General features: G+C 36.5%; 1 protein-coding gene across 1 annotated transcript in view; it reads left to right on the top strand.

Moving 5' to 3' along the window:
* Positions 1-17,983, top strand: part of COL14A1 (collagen type XIV alpha 1 chain) — a 202,529-nt gene that overhangs the window by 2,223 nt on the left and 182,323 nt on the right. Inside the window, exon 2 of the mRNA XM_069465431.1 lies at positions 17,395-17,519. Within this exon, the coding sequence (XP_069321532.1) occupies positions 17,432-17,519 (88 nt within the window). The 5' untranslated portion in view covers positions 17,395-17,431. The remainder of the gene's footprint in view (positions 1-17,394; positions 17,520-17,983) is intronic.

The raw sequence follows: 17,983 nt of genomic DNA, 5'->3' as shown, positions 1-17,983 counted from the left end.
TGGGCAGGATTCCTTGGAACCCATCAGGATTCCTGGAGAAGTTTTGGACGGGTCCCAGGCTTCACGATTGATGGGAGGAGCCTTTTGGCCCTTATCCTGCTGCAAACAGTCCAGCTCAGGATTTCAGAGAACTTTTGGAGCCCTCTATACATGTCTTGGTTTTCAGAATCAGCCAGAGCTGGCCTTAAGAATAGGCTGAACAAATTGGTCTGATTCCAGGGGCACTAGAGAAAACCCCCAGCCCACTAAAAAGACCCGTTGGGGTGCACTCCCTTTTGATCTTAAACATTTCCTAGTGTCTAGTAAAACACAAAGATCTTTTGCCTGTTTTCAGTTGACCGCCTCTGCAGTGATGTGACTCTAAAGCCACACTTGTAGTCACTTTTATCCAAACTCAGCCAAATGACTGCTGTTTTTCTGGCCTGTCCATTGTAACCCGAGATTCCTTTAAAGGAAAAGGGTCTTCCTGAATTGCTACAGGCTATGATTGTGCTGTTTGAGCACCACTGAGCTAACAAATTATCTGGGATGATGACAGTTTGTTGAGAACAAAGTCACTGGTAAAGGAGACACTAGATGATCCCCTAGGGAACTGGCAGTGGAGTGTGTGTGTGTGTGTGTGTGGGGAGAAAGTTTAAAGGAAAGCGACAAAAATAAACTTTCTTTATGGCAGAGTTGTCCCCAGACAGTGCTGGATGTTAGCAAAACAATCATTCTACTCGACTTCTATAACTAAATAAAAAGTGGCAGAGATCCAGTTACTCTTTTATATACACTAAGCCTTGAGTGTAGACCAAACCAGACCCTGTTCCACTGACAGGTGTGTTTGTGTGTGTGTGTTGGAAATGTTGGCATATTTTTGAGTACTTATTGGGTATCTGCCTTTTTCTCTTTCAGAAACACACTTAAGTCTCCCAATTACTTGGGGAAGTAATTGTTATTTCTTCTTTAGCAATCACTGACCTTCAAAGAAAAAAAGTACCTTGTCTGGGGTCACAAAGCTAGCAAGTGATTGACAGATACATGATTAAGAAAAGTCTATATGGAATTTGAACCCAGATCCCACTGAACACTTTCTCGACCAGCTTCTCTGATGAGGGGAGGAGGTGGGGTGTGTGACTGGGACTGGATAATATAAATTGGGGTCATACAATTTAGTAGCTGAAAGGAGGATCTATGGGACGCAGACCGACATGGGTGAAATCTAAGCTCGCACCTTTGTGCCCTTGTTCCTTACCCTGTCTGAGTTTCAGTTTTCTCATTTAGAAAATAGGGTTAACAACAGCCACCCCATAGGGGTGTTTAAGGTCTAAGATGATTCAGTACAGAACCTGGCAGACAAAATGGTTTCTCTTTTTTTCTGTTTCCTTTTTTCCCCTTCCTTCTACTTTTTAAAATTTCTTCCCCACTTTTCCCCTTTTCCTCTCTTTCTCTGCTCCATTTTTTGAGGGGGCTGAGAACATAGAGTCTGTGAGACGTTCTGAGAGTTCTTTAAGTTGAGGTTTAGAGCCTAGACTCCGCATTTCCTCAAGATATTTTTTTAATCAGTGGTCTTGTGACACTTTTCTGCCAATGGGACTTTGTTAGAGTTACCTTCGCCAGTGTCCCTAACTTTGAATTTTAGGGAGCAGTGTTTTGTCTCTTTTCTCCTAGAAATTACTTGGGTTGTTTACAAAAATTTGTCCAGAGGGAGGCTGGGTTTTGCTCAGTCCATCAGAATGTCTTAGGATGTGTCTATATCTAGAGGTAGTCGAGGGACTCTTTATTGGATAAAGATCTGTTCCTGGATGGCTTTGTGTCTCTGCTTTTGCAAAGAGGAGCACACTGAATTGATGTTTAAAAACGATGCTCTGCTGCAGGTTTTTTGCTTCTGTTCCTCCTCCACTTCCCAGCCCTGCCTCCTTCCATGTACTGGCACTGTGCTAAGCATTCACAGTATGGTAGTGAATAATATGCTTTGGTAAGTGGAAATGCAAGTAGCCAACTACAGTACAGTGTTAAGTGCTACAGAATGGAAAATAAAGATTACTACTGGAGGAAACAGAGGAAGAGCATCTGACCACAGACTTCCTGAAGAAAAGGACGTCTAAGCTGAGACGTGTAGCTACCCTTTATACTGATTATAGAAATATATTTTAGTTACAATCTCCCATTTCTTTGACAGAGGAGCTATGTTAGACCTTGAAAAAATAAAGAGAGATAAATAAAAAAGTCAGGTGATGGAACATTCCTGTGTCAAGGAGCTGTCATTCCAATTTGCCATACTTTTGGGATGGTTCTGCTTTCTATCACATAGAAATTACACCATCTGGTTCAAGACTGTTGGAGCAGCTGTATTTCTGAAGCTAATTTGCAGTAAAATCCCTTGTATTTGAGTAATTCACAGGGCTGCTTCTAACCTAATAGGACCTTTCTGTAGATTAGAAAAAGGTAGCTCCTCTGGGCAGACCCATGGCATTGGGAGCAGAAAATGGTGCCCTGTTCTCTGGATGACACTGCTTTGCACTGGGACCCACAACTTGGGAGTAGAGTGTCTACTAATTTCAAGCATTATTTATTCTAGGCCGAGTGCAAATTGTTCTGTGCATGAACTGTGAGCTGTACACACACTGGGGCTGTGTATTGATTATTAAATCAATCAATATTAATTATTTATTATGTGTGTTGAACTTTTTTGATTATGGGTAAGGATTTTGATTAAGGTAAAAATGGCACCTGGGGCCATGAAGTTAGCTAGAGAGTTTTGATGGGATGGGATGGGATGAGCAATCCTTTGGAGGCCTTTTTGGTGAAGGATCTAGTTCAGTGCTGTTGCTGGTTGGTGCCCATCCACAAACTGTTACCTGACCCGATGAGATAAAATTGTACAAGGATGTAAATCAAATATGTAATTAAGCACATTGTTAGTTCAGCTGAGATATTTTTTCATAGCAAAATTTTCTGATGAAGGAACCAAGACAATACATCGACTCACATTTTGGCATAAGCTCCTTTATCTCATTGCAGACCATTAACAAACAGTTCACAGACCAGCTGTTTTGAGTAGCAACAATCTGGGCAACATTGGCCCACATCTGGCCAGGGAGGTGATCTTGGATCCTTTCTACTTTTATACTGTTTTCTTTTCTCTTTTGTCCCTTATTTTTTAATTTTTTTCCTCTGCTTCCTCATCCTCCTTATCATTTTCCCTTTTATTTCCCCTTTCTTTATTACTACTTTCCCTTCCTCTTTGTTTTTCTCTTAAACAGCATTTTGTATTTAAAAAAGCAAGGCAGGAAGAGCCCAAAAATGCAAGATAGAAAGTGAGAATGGAAAACAATCACAAAATTAGAAGAAATTAAAAGAATTGAATAGTAATTAAAATAATTGTATGTGGATGAAATGGATTATTTTTAAACACAATAAAAATTACTAAACTAATCCTAGATTATATAGAAATTATAAATAAAACATTAGGCACACAAAAATGTTTTAAAAGTTGTTAAAAAGTAAGCTCTCCAAAAGTATCAAATCCCCACGGTTTTACAACTGAATGCTAACAAAAATGTAAAAAAATTAATAATACCAATGCCATTATAACTGTTCCATAGTATAGTGTACGAGAAGAAGGAAAACTTCAAAGTTATTTTTGTAAAATCAGAAAAATAATACTGATATCAAAACATGACACAGCATAATAGAAAAAGAAAGCTACAGACTAATCTCACTAATATCAATGTACTTATTAATATGAATGACATATTAGCAAATAGAACCCAGTAACACATCAAAAAGAATCCACAATAATGAAGTTGGGCTCATATTTCACATGCAAGTTTAGTATTAGAAAATGGATTAATATAAATCATCATATTAAGAGGTTAAAGGGAAAAAAATCAGGTGATCTTCTCCATAGCTACTACGATATTTTAACATCTTACTTGTCAGATTAATAACTCAATAAAATCTATATAGATGGCTATTTACATAACATGATACATTTATATTGGTATATATTTGTTTGTCTTCTGTCTACCAGTCTGTCTATCTAGCCATCTATCATCAAGACCAAAGTCACGCTAATGAAACCTTCCTATTGAAAACAAGAACAAGATAGGATGTCCAGTATCAGTATTCTGGTGATAGTAGCCAAGGCAATAAGATAGGAAAAAGAAATGAGAAGCATAAAATTTGGAGTGTAGGAGGAAAGCTATCATCTACAGAAAAATTAAGGAAATCAATTATTATAAACTTTAAGACTTTGAAAAAATGTTAAACTATTAGAAATTATAAGAACCTTTAGTAAAGTATTAGGTTACAAAATTAATATAAAAATAAAATTACTTTTCTATATTTAGGAAACAACTTGTTTTTAAGAATGATTAAATAAAAATTTATATAAAAATAAGCAATACATAAAACATCTAGAAATAAACTTAGCATGTCAAATTTATGTGAAGAAATCTGTAAAATGCTCATGAGGAAGTGAAGATGAATAAACAAAAAGAAATATATTCTTCTTGGATGGAAAAATGGACTATTATAAGAAAAAGTCAGTTTGCTTAAATTGACCTACAAATTTAACATAATCTCAATTTTGAGGTGATTTTGGTAACTAAAAAAGAATAGCCTGGAGGAAAATTTAAAATAAGACATTAAAACATATAAAGTTTTGATATTTCAATTATTTAGTATTCATATATGAATAGATAAGTCAATAGAAAATAAAAAGTAGAATTTCTAACCTGTGAGAAAAAGATATTATAATTTTGAAGAAAGAGACTTCTATAGATATCATAAAACATAGAAGAAAAAAAGAACAAAAATTGATATTGAACAAAATATTTTTAATACATATGATGGAAAAGGAGCCACATATTAAATGAAAAAATTTCTCATATAAAAGACAAACAGTTCTAATAGAAAAAAGATCAAGGTACGCTGGAGAGTTCACAGAAAAAAAGACATCTTAAGTATATGAAAAGATATGCAATCATACTTTTAGCTAAGATGTTGTACATTGAACTACAGTTTTCCATTCATGAAAAATTCTGCTAATCTCATAGCTGGTAATGGTATGGAAATACAGGCACTCACATACACTTTTGGTTGTATATAAACTGGTATAACCTCTTTGTAGACCAATTTGGCAGTATACATTAATACTCTTTAAAAGAAATAAGTACACCCTATGACCAGCAGTTCCATTTTTAGTAAACTGTCTTAAAGAACATTTTTCCATGTACAACGGAGTGCCTTGTGGCATTGTTTAAAATGGGGGGGGGGAATAGAAATGACCAAAAACATCTATAAGTACAGGAATAACTAAATAAGATTGGGTATATTCATAAGACAAAATACTGTGGCAGATAAAAGTAATGAATTAAATCATTATGTATCAGTATGGGTCTATCTAAAAATTGTATTGTTGAGTGAGAAAAATCAAGGTACCTAACAGTAAGTACAAGATGATATGATTTATGTAAAAACAAATACACAAAGCAATATACCTGTGTAAATATATATGAAGTATTTTTTAAAGTTTGAAAAGATACATCTCAAATTACTAAGCATCAAAGAGAAAAAAGGGACTTTAGCTTTAGCTGTAGGATTCTAATTTTCTGAAGGGTAAAATGTATTCACATATTACTTATAAAATTACAATTAACCCTTAAAATAAAGCAAAAGATGGCTGCTTTATAAATACACTTTATAATAATTTAACTTGTGTAAAGAAAGAAGAAATTAAATCTAGGTAAAATTAGGTATGCATATGAAATAAGCATCATCCAGTATTCATTCATTAAATGAATATTTCTTGAGTATATGGTATAAGTCAGGTCTGGAGCTAGTGAAAATGTTGTAAAGACCTTATTTATTTATTTTTTTTTTGAGACAAAGTCTCACTCTGTTGCCCAGGCTAGAGTGAGTGCCGTGGCGTCAGCCTAGCTCACAGCAACCTCAAACTCCTGAGCTCAAGCGATCCTCCTGTCTCAGCCTCCCGAGTAGCTGGGACTACAGGCATGCACCACCATGCCCGGCTAATTTTTTCTGTATATATTTTTAGCTGTCCATATAATTTCTTTCTATTTTTAGTAGAGATGGGGTCTCGCTCTTGCTCAGGCTGGTCTCGAACTCCTGAGCTCAAACGATCCGCCCACCTCGGCCTCCCAGTGTGCTAGGATTACAGGCGTGAGCCACCGCGCCTGGCCAAGACCTTATTTAAGGTCTATGTTCTTCTATCAAGGACCTTACAGTCTCAAGAGGAGGTGGCCCTTTGTCCTAGATAGGCCAGAGATTTTAATTCTATCAACAGCTCTTCTAGAAATCTAGATTAGTCCCTAAGATTTTTATGAAAACCTTCAGAGAATCTTAAGAATGACTAGATATTTTACTATTTCTGGATTTACTTTTTCCAGGATATATATTACAAATATTTTTCTGTGGCTTATCATTTCATTTCTTTATTGGTATCTTTTGGTAAGCAGAAAGTTTTAATTTTGAATAATTTCAAATGATCACTTTTCCTTTCCACACTCAGTACTTTTTGTATGCTTTTTAAGAACATTTACCTACTCCAAGATTGGGGTAAGATTCTAACCTATTTTTCACATATTTATCTAGTTTTCTCTTATCCATTTGTCAAAAGTTCTTTTCTTACCCCATAGAATTGTCTTGGCACTTTTTTGAAAATCAGTTGACCCAATATGTTGGGGTTTATTTATGGGCTCATTATTTCATTCCATCTATGCTTATGCCAATGGCTCTCTATTGTCATTACACTAGCTCTATAGTAAGGCTTGTTATTAGCAAGTGTCAGTCATCCGGCTTTGTTTTGGCTGTTCTAAGTCCTTTGCATTTCTATGCAATTTGTAGAATCAATTTGTTAATTTCTACAAAAAGTGACTTGTTTAGATTTTTATTAAGATTGCTTCAAATCTATAGATTAAGTTGAGGACATCCTAACAGAACTAAATTTTTAAACTCATGAACATGGTACACTATGCTATTTATTTAGGCTTTCTTTAATTTCTCTCAGCAATGCATCTAGCTTCATTTTTGCACAATGAAGAGTTTACAGACCTTGCGTGTCATATTAATTTCTAAGTATTTTGTGTTTTTGATGTTATTATAAGTGGAATTTAAAAAAAATGTTTCCATTTGTTTTCTGCTATTATAAAAGTACATGATTGATTTGTGCCTACTGATTTGTATCCTTCAGCCTTCTGAAATTTACTTATTAGGTCAAGTAGCTTTTTATTTTTTTCTAGATTCATTAGGATTTTCTTTGTAAACAATCATGTTGATTGTGAATAAAGACGGTTTACTTCTTTCTTCCCATCTGTTCTGCCTTTTATTTCTTTTTCTTGCCTTATTACATTGGCTAGGACCATTAGTAGAGTGTTGAGTGGAAATAGTAATTGTTAACATCCCTGTGTTATTCTTGAGGGAAGTTTTATGCAGATTTTGTCTCTCCCCCACGATTCTGACATTTCCCTTCTCAATTTCCAGTTTCTCTAGCATCCCTAAACTCTGCTCTGTGACACTTGATGCTATTAAGACTACAACTTTCCCCTTGATTTCTGCTCACTATGCCAAATATAGTGGGACGTTCCCTCAGGGAGGAAAAAGCTAACCATCAAGCAAATAGTAATAAAAGTAGGTCTTCTTTATTCCTAATTTAGAGTTTTTTCCTACTGTATCATGATACTAACAGATAAGAGTAATAATTACTAACTTCCTCCAGGGCTTATTTTTAAGTGGACTTCATTAGCTACTTCTGAGAACAATTTTTATGATTCTGGAGTGAGGAGGGTGGTTTTCAGTAGAGAGAAGAAATAAGGAATGCCACCAATGTCAATACACTGGGGTTATATCATGGGCTTATTTTGTTGTTTGTTTGTTTTTAATCTACCAATTGTGTATTCTACATCATTAATTGAATGTAAAATTCTCCTTCTATAAAGTGGACATTAGCATATTAAAAATGTAGAGTTGGGAAAGGCATCCTAAGGGTTATTTTATCCATTTCTCTTGTCTCCAAATTCAGAAATCCCTTTGATAACATCTCTTACCGGTAAAACATAGCTAGCTTCTGCCCCAGAACTAGTAAAAGAAAAAACTGTTCTAATTGTTAGAGAATTTTTTTGTATCCAAATTCACACCCCATTAGATTTAGATCAGCCCACTGATTCAAGTTCTGTTTTCAGAAGCTCCACAAAATAATATTGTTTTATCTTCTACATCAAAGTCCTTCAAATGCATGAAGACATCTGTTATGTGCCTCTGATTCTTATTTTTCCTAGGCTTAAAACGTGCTTAAATATCACTATTTCTTTCAAACCTTCATTGCATGAACTTGTCAACTATAGCTCCTTAGTCTTTCTCTAAGCCCGTGAATTACTCTTATGTCAGGTCTCCCATATCTTCATATGGTTGATTATTTCAAGCCTGTATAGAGCTATCATCTGGAGAAAGATAAAAATTGATATTCAGTTTTTGCCTAAACTTTTTTTTTTTTTTTTGGTGGCAGGGTCTTGTTCTGTCGCCCAGGCTGGAGTGTATTGGCATGATCACAGCTCACTTCAACTTCCAATTGCTGGGCTCAAGCAAACCTCCTGCCTCAGCCGCCTGAGTAGCTAGGACTACAGGCGCAGGCCCCCATGCCTGGCTGATTTTTTTCTTTGGAGAAATAGAGGGAGGAGCGGGACTAGCTATGTTGCCTAGACTGGTCTCACATTCCTGGCTCAAGAGAACCTCCCACCCTGGCCTTCTACAGCGCTGGGGGGGGGCGGGGGGCTGGGCGGGGGGCAGTTTTTACGTGAACCTTTTTGTCCAGTTAGCCCCACAACCCTACGTTGCCCAACCCCCAGGCCGAAGACCAGTACTGGTCCCTGGCTTGTTAAAAACCAGGCCACACAGCAGGAGGTGAGCGGTAGGCAAGCGAAGCTTCCTTTGTATTTACAGTTGCTGCCCATCGCTTGCATGGCAGCCTGAGCTCCACCTGTCAGATCAGCAGTGGCATTAGATTCTGTGTTATGGCTGTGTAATTATTTCATTATGTTTACAATATAATAACAATAGAAATAAAGTGCACAATAAATATGTACTTGAATCATCCCGAAAGCATCCCCCCCCCCACTGCCCCCTCACCCCCATCCATGGAAAAATTGTCTTCCATGAAACTGGTGCCTGGTGCCAAAAAGGTTGGGGACCGATGCTGCAACCTTAATATGATTGAGGAGATAAAGACTTCTTGATTTTTTTTTCCTTCTTTAGCATCTGCCCAACTAGCAATCCATTGACCCCCTTCTCTTTTGTGTTCTTTCAAGGCGTTGCTAACGTGCCACTAATTAGAACTTTTTGAGTGTTATCTGTATTCTAATTATATTAACCATATCATGGCAATCATTTTACAAGATGGGCATTATCTTGCTCATTTCATTGACAAGGAAAGAGTCAGAGAGTGATTAAACCAGTTAGTCAGGCATCTACAGCAAATTATCCTGGCACCTGGCTCCCTAACTCCCAGTTTTCTATTCCTACCACCACCTTCAGCTAACTTTCCCTTCTATTGCATACTTATCTTACTTAGTTTTGACATATGATTGCTTGTGATCTTCCTTTTCAATTAAATTGTAAGTGAGCTCACCAAGGGCTCACTTTTCAGTTAATCTTTCTTTTCAATTAATTGTAAGTGAGTTCACTGAGAGGAACATAGCATAAAATATTTGTGTATTTCAAAGCACAAATACAGTGCTTTGGTTGCATAGTAGGACTCTCAATAAGTGACTATTGGAATGAAAATTCTGGTGCTGTAAATTACAGTCTCTCTCAGGGCCTGGAGCTGCTGGATATATGGTATACCAGATGGCTACAAGAATTCTATTTCTGGTTTATTTTTTGGAAGTCAGCAATGATTGAATGGAATATTATCCAAAGTTTGGAGAGAGAGATATGTATGTATACATGTATACATACATGTATGTATGTATACATGTATGTATAATTTGTATAAGTCTTGGCAAGGAGAGATACAGAAAGAGAAAGAGGGGTTTGCAAAAGCTTTAGAATAAATATTTTTAAGGGATTTTGATAAAATTGGCTGTGTGTCAGGCTGGGAGTTTCGTGGGTGCCTGCAAACATGTCTAATGCTTGCACTCAGGGCCTTTGCTTCTTATTAAATTAAACTGTACAAATGAGATTAAATAAGGCAAACATATGAGAGGAAGGGCAAATTAGCACTAATGGCCTAGTTTTAAGTTACTCATGGTAAAATTATGACAGTGTTTTGAGAACACTTGATTGTCAACTTTCCCCAAATTTGGTTTATAACTTCTGAATTTAGAGCCGAGTAGCCATTTCTAACATGACATTTTTAAACAAAAAGGAAAAAAAAAAAAAATCAAGGCAGAGTTATTTGGTACAGACTTTTGGGCAAAGTTTCAACAAATTAGGCTTTGACATTTTGGTAAATGTTAAAATATCTCATGGCACTTTATTAGGATTGAGATTTTTTTTTCTTGCCCCAACTTTGCTATCATAAAGTTTGGGGACTTGGCAGAAAAGCTTGGGAAAACTGAAATTCCTCTTCTCCCAATGTGGTATTGTTCATCCTAATTTAAAACAAGCAACGACAAAAAAGAAGAATTTAAAGATAGGCTATGGCTACAATTTTTTCCATGTAAATAGTACTCAGTTTCCAAAAATAATTGCCAAGATCAATACTATTGATTTATTTATTTAACGTACATGAAATGCAGATTAATTTCCAATGTTACATGTTAATTATTGCTTCAAAACAACTGGACACAGGAACTGCAGTGCTTGGATGAGAACAGAGAAAGGCTATTTGTGGCTCGTAAGAGGAACTTTTTCTCCTACGTTACAATGGTACCATGCGATATCTGATGTAAGATAAAAAAGGAGATATTTTTGCCAAAAAAGACAAATGTGGCTTGTTTTCTTACTTTTCTTCCCCTGGCTTTGTGTTGGTTGAGACCTATGGTTATAATGTTTGGGGACGGAAATCTTAGAAAGAATATTGCATTTCAGTTGAGAGAATGATTCTGCTGCTGTATTTTTCTGTTGTTATCTGTGCAACTGGCAGATTTACTCATGTATTGATTTGATAGGGCTGAAGCCTGCTGCCATATCTTTTTGAATCCCCTGTATTCATGCCTTCTGTTTACACAATGGTTGCTTATACCCCCTTGGATAATCCACTAATCTTATTTTAGTTGCTTCTGTAGGATTAGGGTTTTATGTATGCTCTGGGGCTTTTCCACTTCTATTTCACCAAAACTCACTATTTGCTCTGTTTCCTCTGTGTTCTGACAAATGGGTAGTTTGCTAATCTGTAATAAACAAATATGGGGTAAAATGCTAGATACTAGTTACTATATTAAGTAACTAGATACTAGTTATTTGCCATTTAAAGTCCTCCAAACAAGTCATACATTTTTATAAGATTTTTCACAATGCATTAAGTTTGTTGCTGCTATTGTACTGGGTTATTTTCCTTATGGTTGTTTTATTAATTTAATAATTTAATAATTATTTTATATATTAAGTAACTAGATGCTAGTTACTTAATATATTGCCTACTCTTTTAGAATAGACATTTAATGTATTGCCTATTTCATTAGGAATTTTAAGGAGCTTCCAATACGTGAACGTCTTAATTCAAGAAAATATTCTTTATTCATTAGCCTTTTGGATCTATAGTAGGCTGGTAGGGGAAGATGTTTTTTGAGCTCTTAAGCACAAATGAGTACATTTAAAAACTTTTATTACAGGATCATAAGTTGACTACATATATGATTATCAAAGCATATGGATTGAGGTGGGAGGATCATTTGAGCTCAGGTGTTTGAGACCAGCCTGAGTAAGAGCAAGACCCCATCTCTACTAAAAACAGAAAGAAATTAGCTGGACAACCAAAATATATAGAAAAAAAATTAGCTAGGCATGGTGGCACATGCCTGTAGTCCCAGCTACTTGAGAGGCTGAGGCAGAAGGATTGCTTGAGCCCAGGAGTTTGAGGTTGCTGTGAGCTACACTGATGTCACAGCACTCTAGCCTGGGCAACAGAGTGAGACTTGGTCTCAAAAAAAAAGCATATGGATCTCTCCTTAATTGGCAACATAAAAGAGTTGCACACTAGACTATCATTGGATATTTAAAACAATAGTTGCTAAAATAATTTTTTATGAATGATTGCTTGAAGGAAATACAATTCACTTATTCCTCTCGATGTACCATATTATTCTGGAATAAAATACAAATATCAGAGTTTTAAGGCAAGAGTCATATTGCTTTGAAAGTTCATAGATAGAATTATGCTTTGTATGTTTACTGAAATAACTCTCAGGTTAAAAAATAAATTAAAGTTTATATGATGCAGCCAAAGCATATTCAGTGGCAAATTAATGACTTCAAATAAGGAATGATATTATCTTAATTATGGATTCAACAAAAGCACACAAAAACAACAATAAAAAATTTTAAAAGGAAAGCGTAAAAGCAAAAGAAACAATTATTAATGATAAATGCAGAAACAGATTGGAAAACAAAGATAATACTGATATTTTAATAAAAATCTTAAAAACCTGCAAACCCAACAAATCTATAGTTTATTCAGGAGAGAAGAGAGAAGTCAGAAACACACTCACTTAATACTGACAATAGAGCTACAACCAGAAAAGAAACATTTTAAGTTGAGAGATTATACAACTCTGTGTTAACAAATTTGAAAATACAGATAAAAAGAATAACTTTATGGAAAAATATTCAAACTAGAGCCAAAAAAATAAAACACGTAAGTAGATCTGTAAACAAGATAAAAAAATGAAAAAGTTGTGCAGGAATTAGTGTCAGAAAGGGAAACAGGACAATTTGATTTTCTCACTGAAAGTATTCACAGGTCTTCAAAGAACAGATCAGTCTTATGCTACTTGAACTATTACAAAACAATGAAAATATAGAAAGCTTTCTAGTTTATTTTATGATGCTAGAATAATCCTGACATCAAAACATTTTAAGAAAAGAAAACTATAAGCCAACTTTGACTATTAATATAGATTTAAAAATTAGCTATACAAATTTGACATTATACAAAAACGATATGCCAATACAATGAAGATAAGTGAGCCTGGGATGAGGGCCCCCTGAGCAGTCTTTATTTTCTGGGAAATGTCTGATTGGCAAACAGTGAAAGGGATTCTTTGGTAATCCAGTGCATCAATGAGCTGCACAAATTTGGTCCAGGACTGCAAGAATTCAGGCATCAGAACACTCTGTGCAGGAGGCTCACACAGGCAGAACCAAGATGGACAGAACCTTGGAATCCCTGAGACACATCATTGGCTAAGTCTTGCTTCATAGGAACGAGATTCTAGTCTTCAAAGAATTGAATGTGGTGTCAATGTTACAGGAATTTGGGAAAGCAAGCAGCAGCAAAGGAATGCATTCCCAAGTGAAGGCACCCTGGTCTACAAGTTGAGATCATTGTCTGGACCTTCCTTTGTGTGTTTTGGCAACATTCGGTGCTGCTTAAGTAGAGCTGAGGCCCAAGAGGATGCAGCTAAAGTGGTCCTGGTCAACTCTCTCTTCACTGAGCTGTTCTCTTGCAGGTTCACCAAGGAATTCATTATGGGAAGTGTTCAGGAAGCAGTTACCTCCCCCAGCAGCACTTTAGATGAGCTAATGACCCCAACATCAGCATCAGAGCCTATCACTCTGGTGGAGTCAAACACAAGGGAGATCATGTTTAGAATTCCAGGAGCTGATGCCCATTTTCCAACTATTGCATGAGAATGGAGGCCTCAATGCCCTCATGAAACAAAAGTGTTTCCAACAGGAAGTCATCTCCTACCATCCCCAGTTCTCTACATGAGAAAATGCTCAGCTACAAGGCCCTGGACTAAATCATGAAGGAGCATGAATGGCCCTCATGGAGTTGGAGGAAGCCAGGGAAGCAGGACGGACACTATGGTTTCACAAAGGAAAGCAAGAAATCCTGAGCTTAGCCCCAACTCAGATGCACAGTCATCCTGACACTTCCTCACTCAGTGATGTTCAGCTGAGTCGAATGGCCCTGTGTGGCTACCACCAGCAAGGCAGGTCCATGGTGCCCCCAAGGATGCAGAGGCCAAACTCTAACATTAGGTAGCTCATCATAGGAGGTCATCAGAAGCTTTAGCACTGTAGCTGCTACAGCAAGGCTGTACTAATCTTCCCCACCCGTTCCATTCACAGAATTGGATAGTAGTAGGACTCTTACAGAACCCAACATCCCACTCAATGCAATTTTTTTTCAATCACACTCTCCAGACTGAAAGGATGGAAAGAGGATTGTTTGGAAGTTATTTTCTAGGCCTGGCTCCATTCTAAAGCCTGGTTGACGTGTCCCTTACTAGATGACATATGGTGTGTCAAAGAATGGACCAGTGCAGCGTATCTCAAAAGAACAGCATCTAGGACTAGGGGAAGCAGCATGACAGCAATTTTAAAAATACTTGGGAGTAAATAATCAACAGAGTATTTTTTTAAAACATTCAAAGGCAGAGTTTTGCCCCAAGCTTTGTAAACTAAGAGATGGCTTACACTCCACTAGGTATAAACCCCATCGCAGTGGGGATTTTATCTGGATATTCCACTATCAAAGCTCTTGAAGTAGTTATAGTACGAAAATACTAGGTAAATTTAACATGGCTTAAAATATCATTGTAATAATAATTCTTAAAAAAGCCATATCTTTCATCTGGAAATAAATGACACCTAAAATAGTACTCTTACACTTATTCCTCAAGAAAAATTAATATCCAACTCTTACCAGTCCTGTAATCAGTCACATTCATTTTTAGTTTGCAGTTAGGTAACTTCAATTGATTTGTTTTTCTTTTTGCCACTGTAGAAATATATCTTAATAGAGAAAATTACAGGCATTTTAAAGCTGAAAACATTTTCATAAATGATTAGCATATAACGAAGAGTGTTTGCATCTGATTAGTTTCTTAGGAATTGGAGAGAAGGAAGCTTGAGCTGTCTCTGTTGTTGTTTAAGAACATAAGAAACCAGGCCAGGCGTGGTGGCTCACCCCTGTAATCCTAGCACTCTGGGAGGCCGAGGTGGGAGGATTGCTTGAGGTCAGGATTTTGAGACCAGCCTGAGCAAGAATGAGACCCCATCTCCACTAAAAATAGAAAAATTAGCTGGGCATTATGGCACAGCCCGTAATCACAGCTACTGGGAAGGCTGAGGCAGGACCACTTGAGCCCTGGAGTGTGAGGTTGCAGTGACCTCCGATGACGCCACTGCACTCTGCTCGGGGGACAGAGTGAGACTCTGTGAAGAAAGAAAGAAAGAAAGGAAGGAAGGAAGGAAGGAAGGAAGGAAGGAAGGAAGGAAGGAAAGAAAGAGAGATGGAAGGAAAGAAACCAGTTGCTAAATGTAGTGTCATTATTAAGTTTAAGTTACTGAAATCTTTTTTAAAGTAGTGATATGACATTGCCATCTCTATTTGAAAATGGGTTGGACTGAAAGCCAAAATTATTAGAATTACATTAGTGTTTAAAAAAACAATAATTGCCATGAAAAATTGGATACCCCAATTACCCTGATTTAATTAATTCACATTGTATGCCTGTATCAAAACATCACATGTACCCTATAAATATATACAACTATTATGTACCCGTGATAATTAAAAATAGAAAAATTAAAATTAAAAACAATTGGGGGCCAAATTCATGGTTACCTTTACTAACTGTACAGGACAAAATGCATTTTCTCTGTGCTAATTTTATTCATTACTTTATTATTTTCTCACCAAATTTCTCCTTATACTAGGGTTACCAGACAAAATACAGGACACTGTTAAATTTTAATTTCAGATAAACAATAAATTTTTTTTGGTATTAAGTATGTCTCAACTATTGCGTGGAACATACTTATACTAAAAAATTATTTGCTGTTTACCTAAAACTGAAATTAACTGGAATCCTGTATTTTATACGTTAAATCTGGAAACCCTACCTTATACATATATTTATTTATTAAGTTGCTTCAGATCCTGTGTGGGACAACACTGGGGAATAAATGAATGAATGAGTGAATGAGTGAATGAATATATAAATAAAAACATACACCTGTGTAAGAGAAAACTTTTGAGATACTGTCTCAGTCACTGAAGGAAAGGACTTTAGAATTTTTCCTCTGTAATGACCTGCAATGCAGTTGTAGTCTATGATTTGTAGACTGGCCTTTTAAATTAATACCAAATATTCACCCCTTTTTCCTTTCCCTTTCTTCCTCCCTCCCTCCCTTCTTTCCTCCCTCTCCCCTTCTTTTTTTCTTCCTTTCCTCTCTTTTTGTTCATTCTTCCCTTGTTTTCTTTTCCATTTCTCTTTTTCTCGTAGCTCTTTTCTCATTGATCTCCTAATGAAAAAGAAAAATTTAGAAGAGTTTTATTTATTTATTTATTTATTTATTTTTGAGACAGAGTCTCACTCTGTTGCCCAGGCTAGAGTGAGTGCCGTGGCGTCAGCCTAGCTCACAGCAACCTCAAACTCCTGAGCTCAAGGGATCCTCCTGCCTCAGCCTCCCGAGTAGCTGGGACTACAGGCATGCACCACCATGCCCGGCTAATTTTTTCTATATATATTTTTAGCTGTCCATATAATTTCTTTCTATTTTTAGTAGAGATGGAGTCTCGCTCTTGCTCAGGTTGGTCTCGAACTCCTGAGCTCAAACGATCCGCCCACCTCGGCCTCCCAGAGTGCTAGGATTACAGGCGTGAGCCACCGTGCCCGGCCTAGAAGAGTTTTAGATCCACACATATTAGAAAAACGAAGAGCTATGAGAAAAGATTGAAAGATTAGGGATTTTTCAACCCAATGAAGGAAATCCGTATACTTAGTGATTTAATACTATTAGCACGAAGTGGTTTTTCAAATTCTCTTTGATCAGTAGTAGAAAGGTCTTATATATTTGTCTTTTCCAGTCAATAAAAGGCAACAGGAGGAGTTATTACCTTTATGTAATAAATAAGGGAGAAGCACATTATGGCAAGGACATTGTGATTGGTTTTTATGCTCATTTCAGGTAAATTTATGGAATTTATCCATTTGGGAAATTCATTCTTCAGTTTATGTTCTTACAGAAGAGTCACAAACTACATCCTGAAGTTTCTCCCAAATATTTCAAATCACTCTCTAAAAAATCATTCTTTTACAGCGTCTTATAAAAACCCTTTCTTTTATCAGTTTGTATTTTAGAGTGAAATACACGATGCTCCGGAATGAATTACTTCCTGACAATACTAATCCATGTTGGTTTATTGCCTGTCCTAGGTGACTACTTGCACTTTATGTTCACCCTTCTCAAAAATTTCCCTGTATTCTCTGTTTCTAGGCAGCTGCTACCCCCCATGTAAAAGGCAGAAAATAAAATGAAGATTTTTCAGTGCAAGATGCGGTACTGGCTGCTTCCAGCTCTTTTGGCGGTTGCGTATTTCTGCACCATCGTCCAGTGTCAAGGTAATCAAAAACTTTAAGAGAATCAGGAGGATCTGGGAGTCTAGACATTTTGGTTCTGATTATTGTTTTTATTTTATTTATCCTAATAGTGCTTCATTGGCTCAACTGTGTTTCTAGGCAGAGTAATGTGTTGGCTTTTGCTGAGTTTTAGCAACTGTTTGCACTGTAGCAATGTACCATAACTTTGATGAGGGTTACGACCTCACCAGTGACTGAGCATAGTAATTTTGTGGCAATTGGTTAAATAGCTCATTCTTAAAGTGCTTCTGAAAAGGCTACGCAAGTTTAATCAGTGAAAGTCAAATTTGCATGTTACAAACTCAGTCCTATTAATAAATCTCTAGTAATTATAGCACTTTATTAATAGAGTTCTATTAATGTGTGTGTGTGTGTGTATCCTAATCATACCTTGTTTCTGACATACAGTGTCTACAAGATATTTCTAGTACTTCGTACCTGGTTTA

The sequence above is a fragment of the Eulemur rufifrons genome, chromosome 3 (assembly GCF_041146395.1).
Source record: "Eulemur rufifrons isolate Redbay chromosome 3, OSU_ERuf_1, whole genome shotgun sequence".
Classification (NCBI taxonomy): domain Eukaryota; kingdom Metazoa; phylum Chordata; class Mammalia; order Primates; family Lemuridae; genus Eulemur; species Eulemur rufifrons.
Note: the sequence above shows the minus strand (reverse complement) of the source record. Positions and strands in the feature narration are given on the sequence as shown.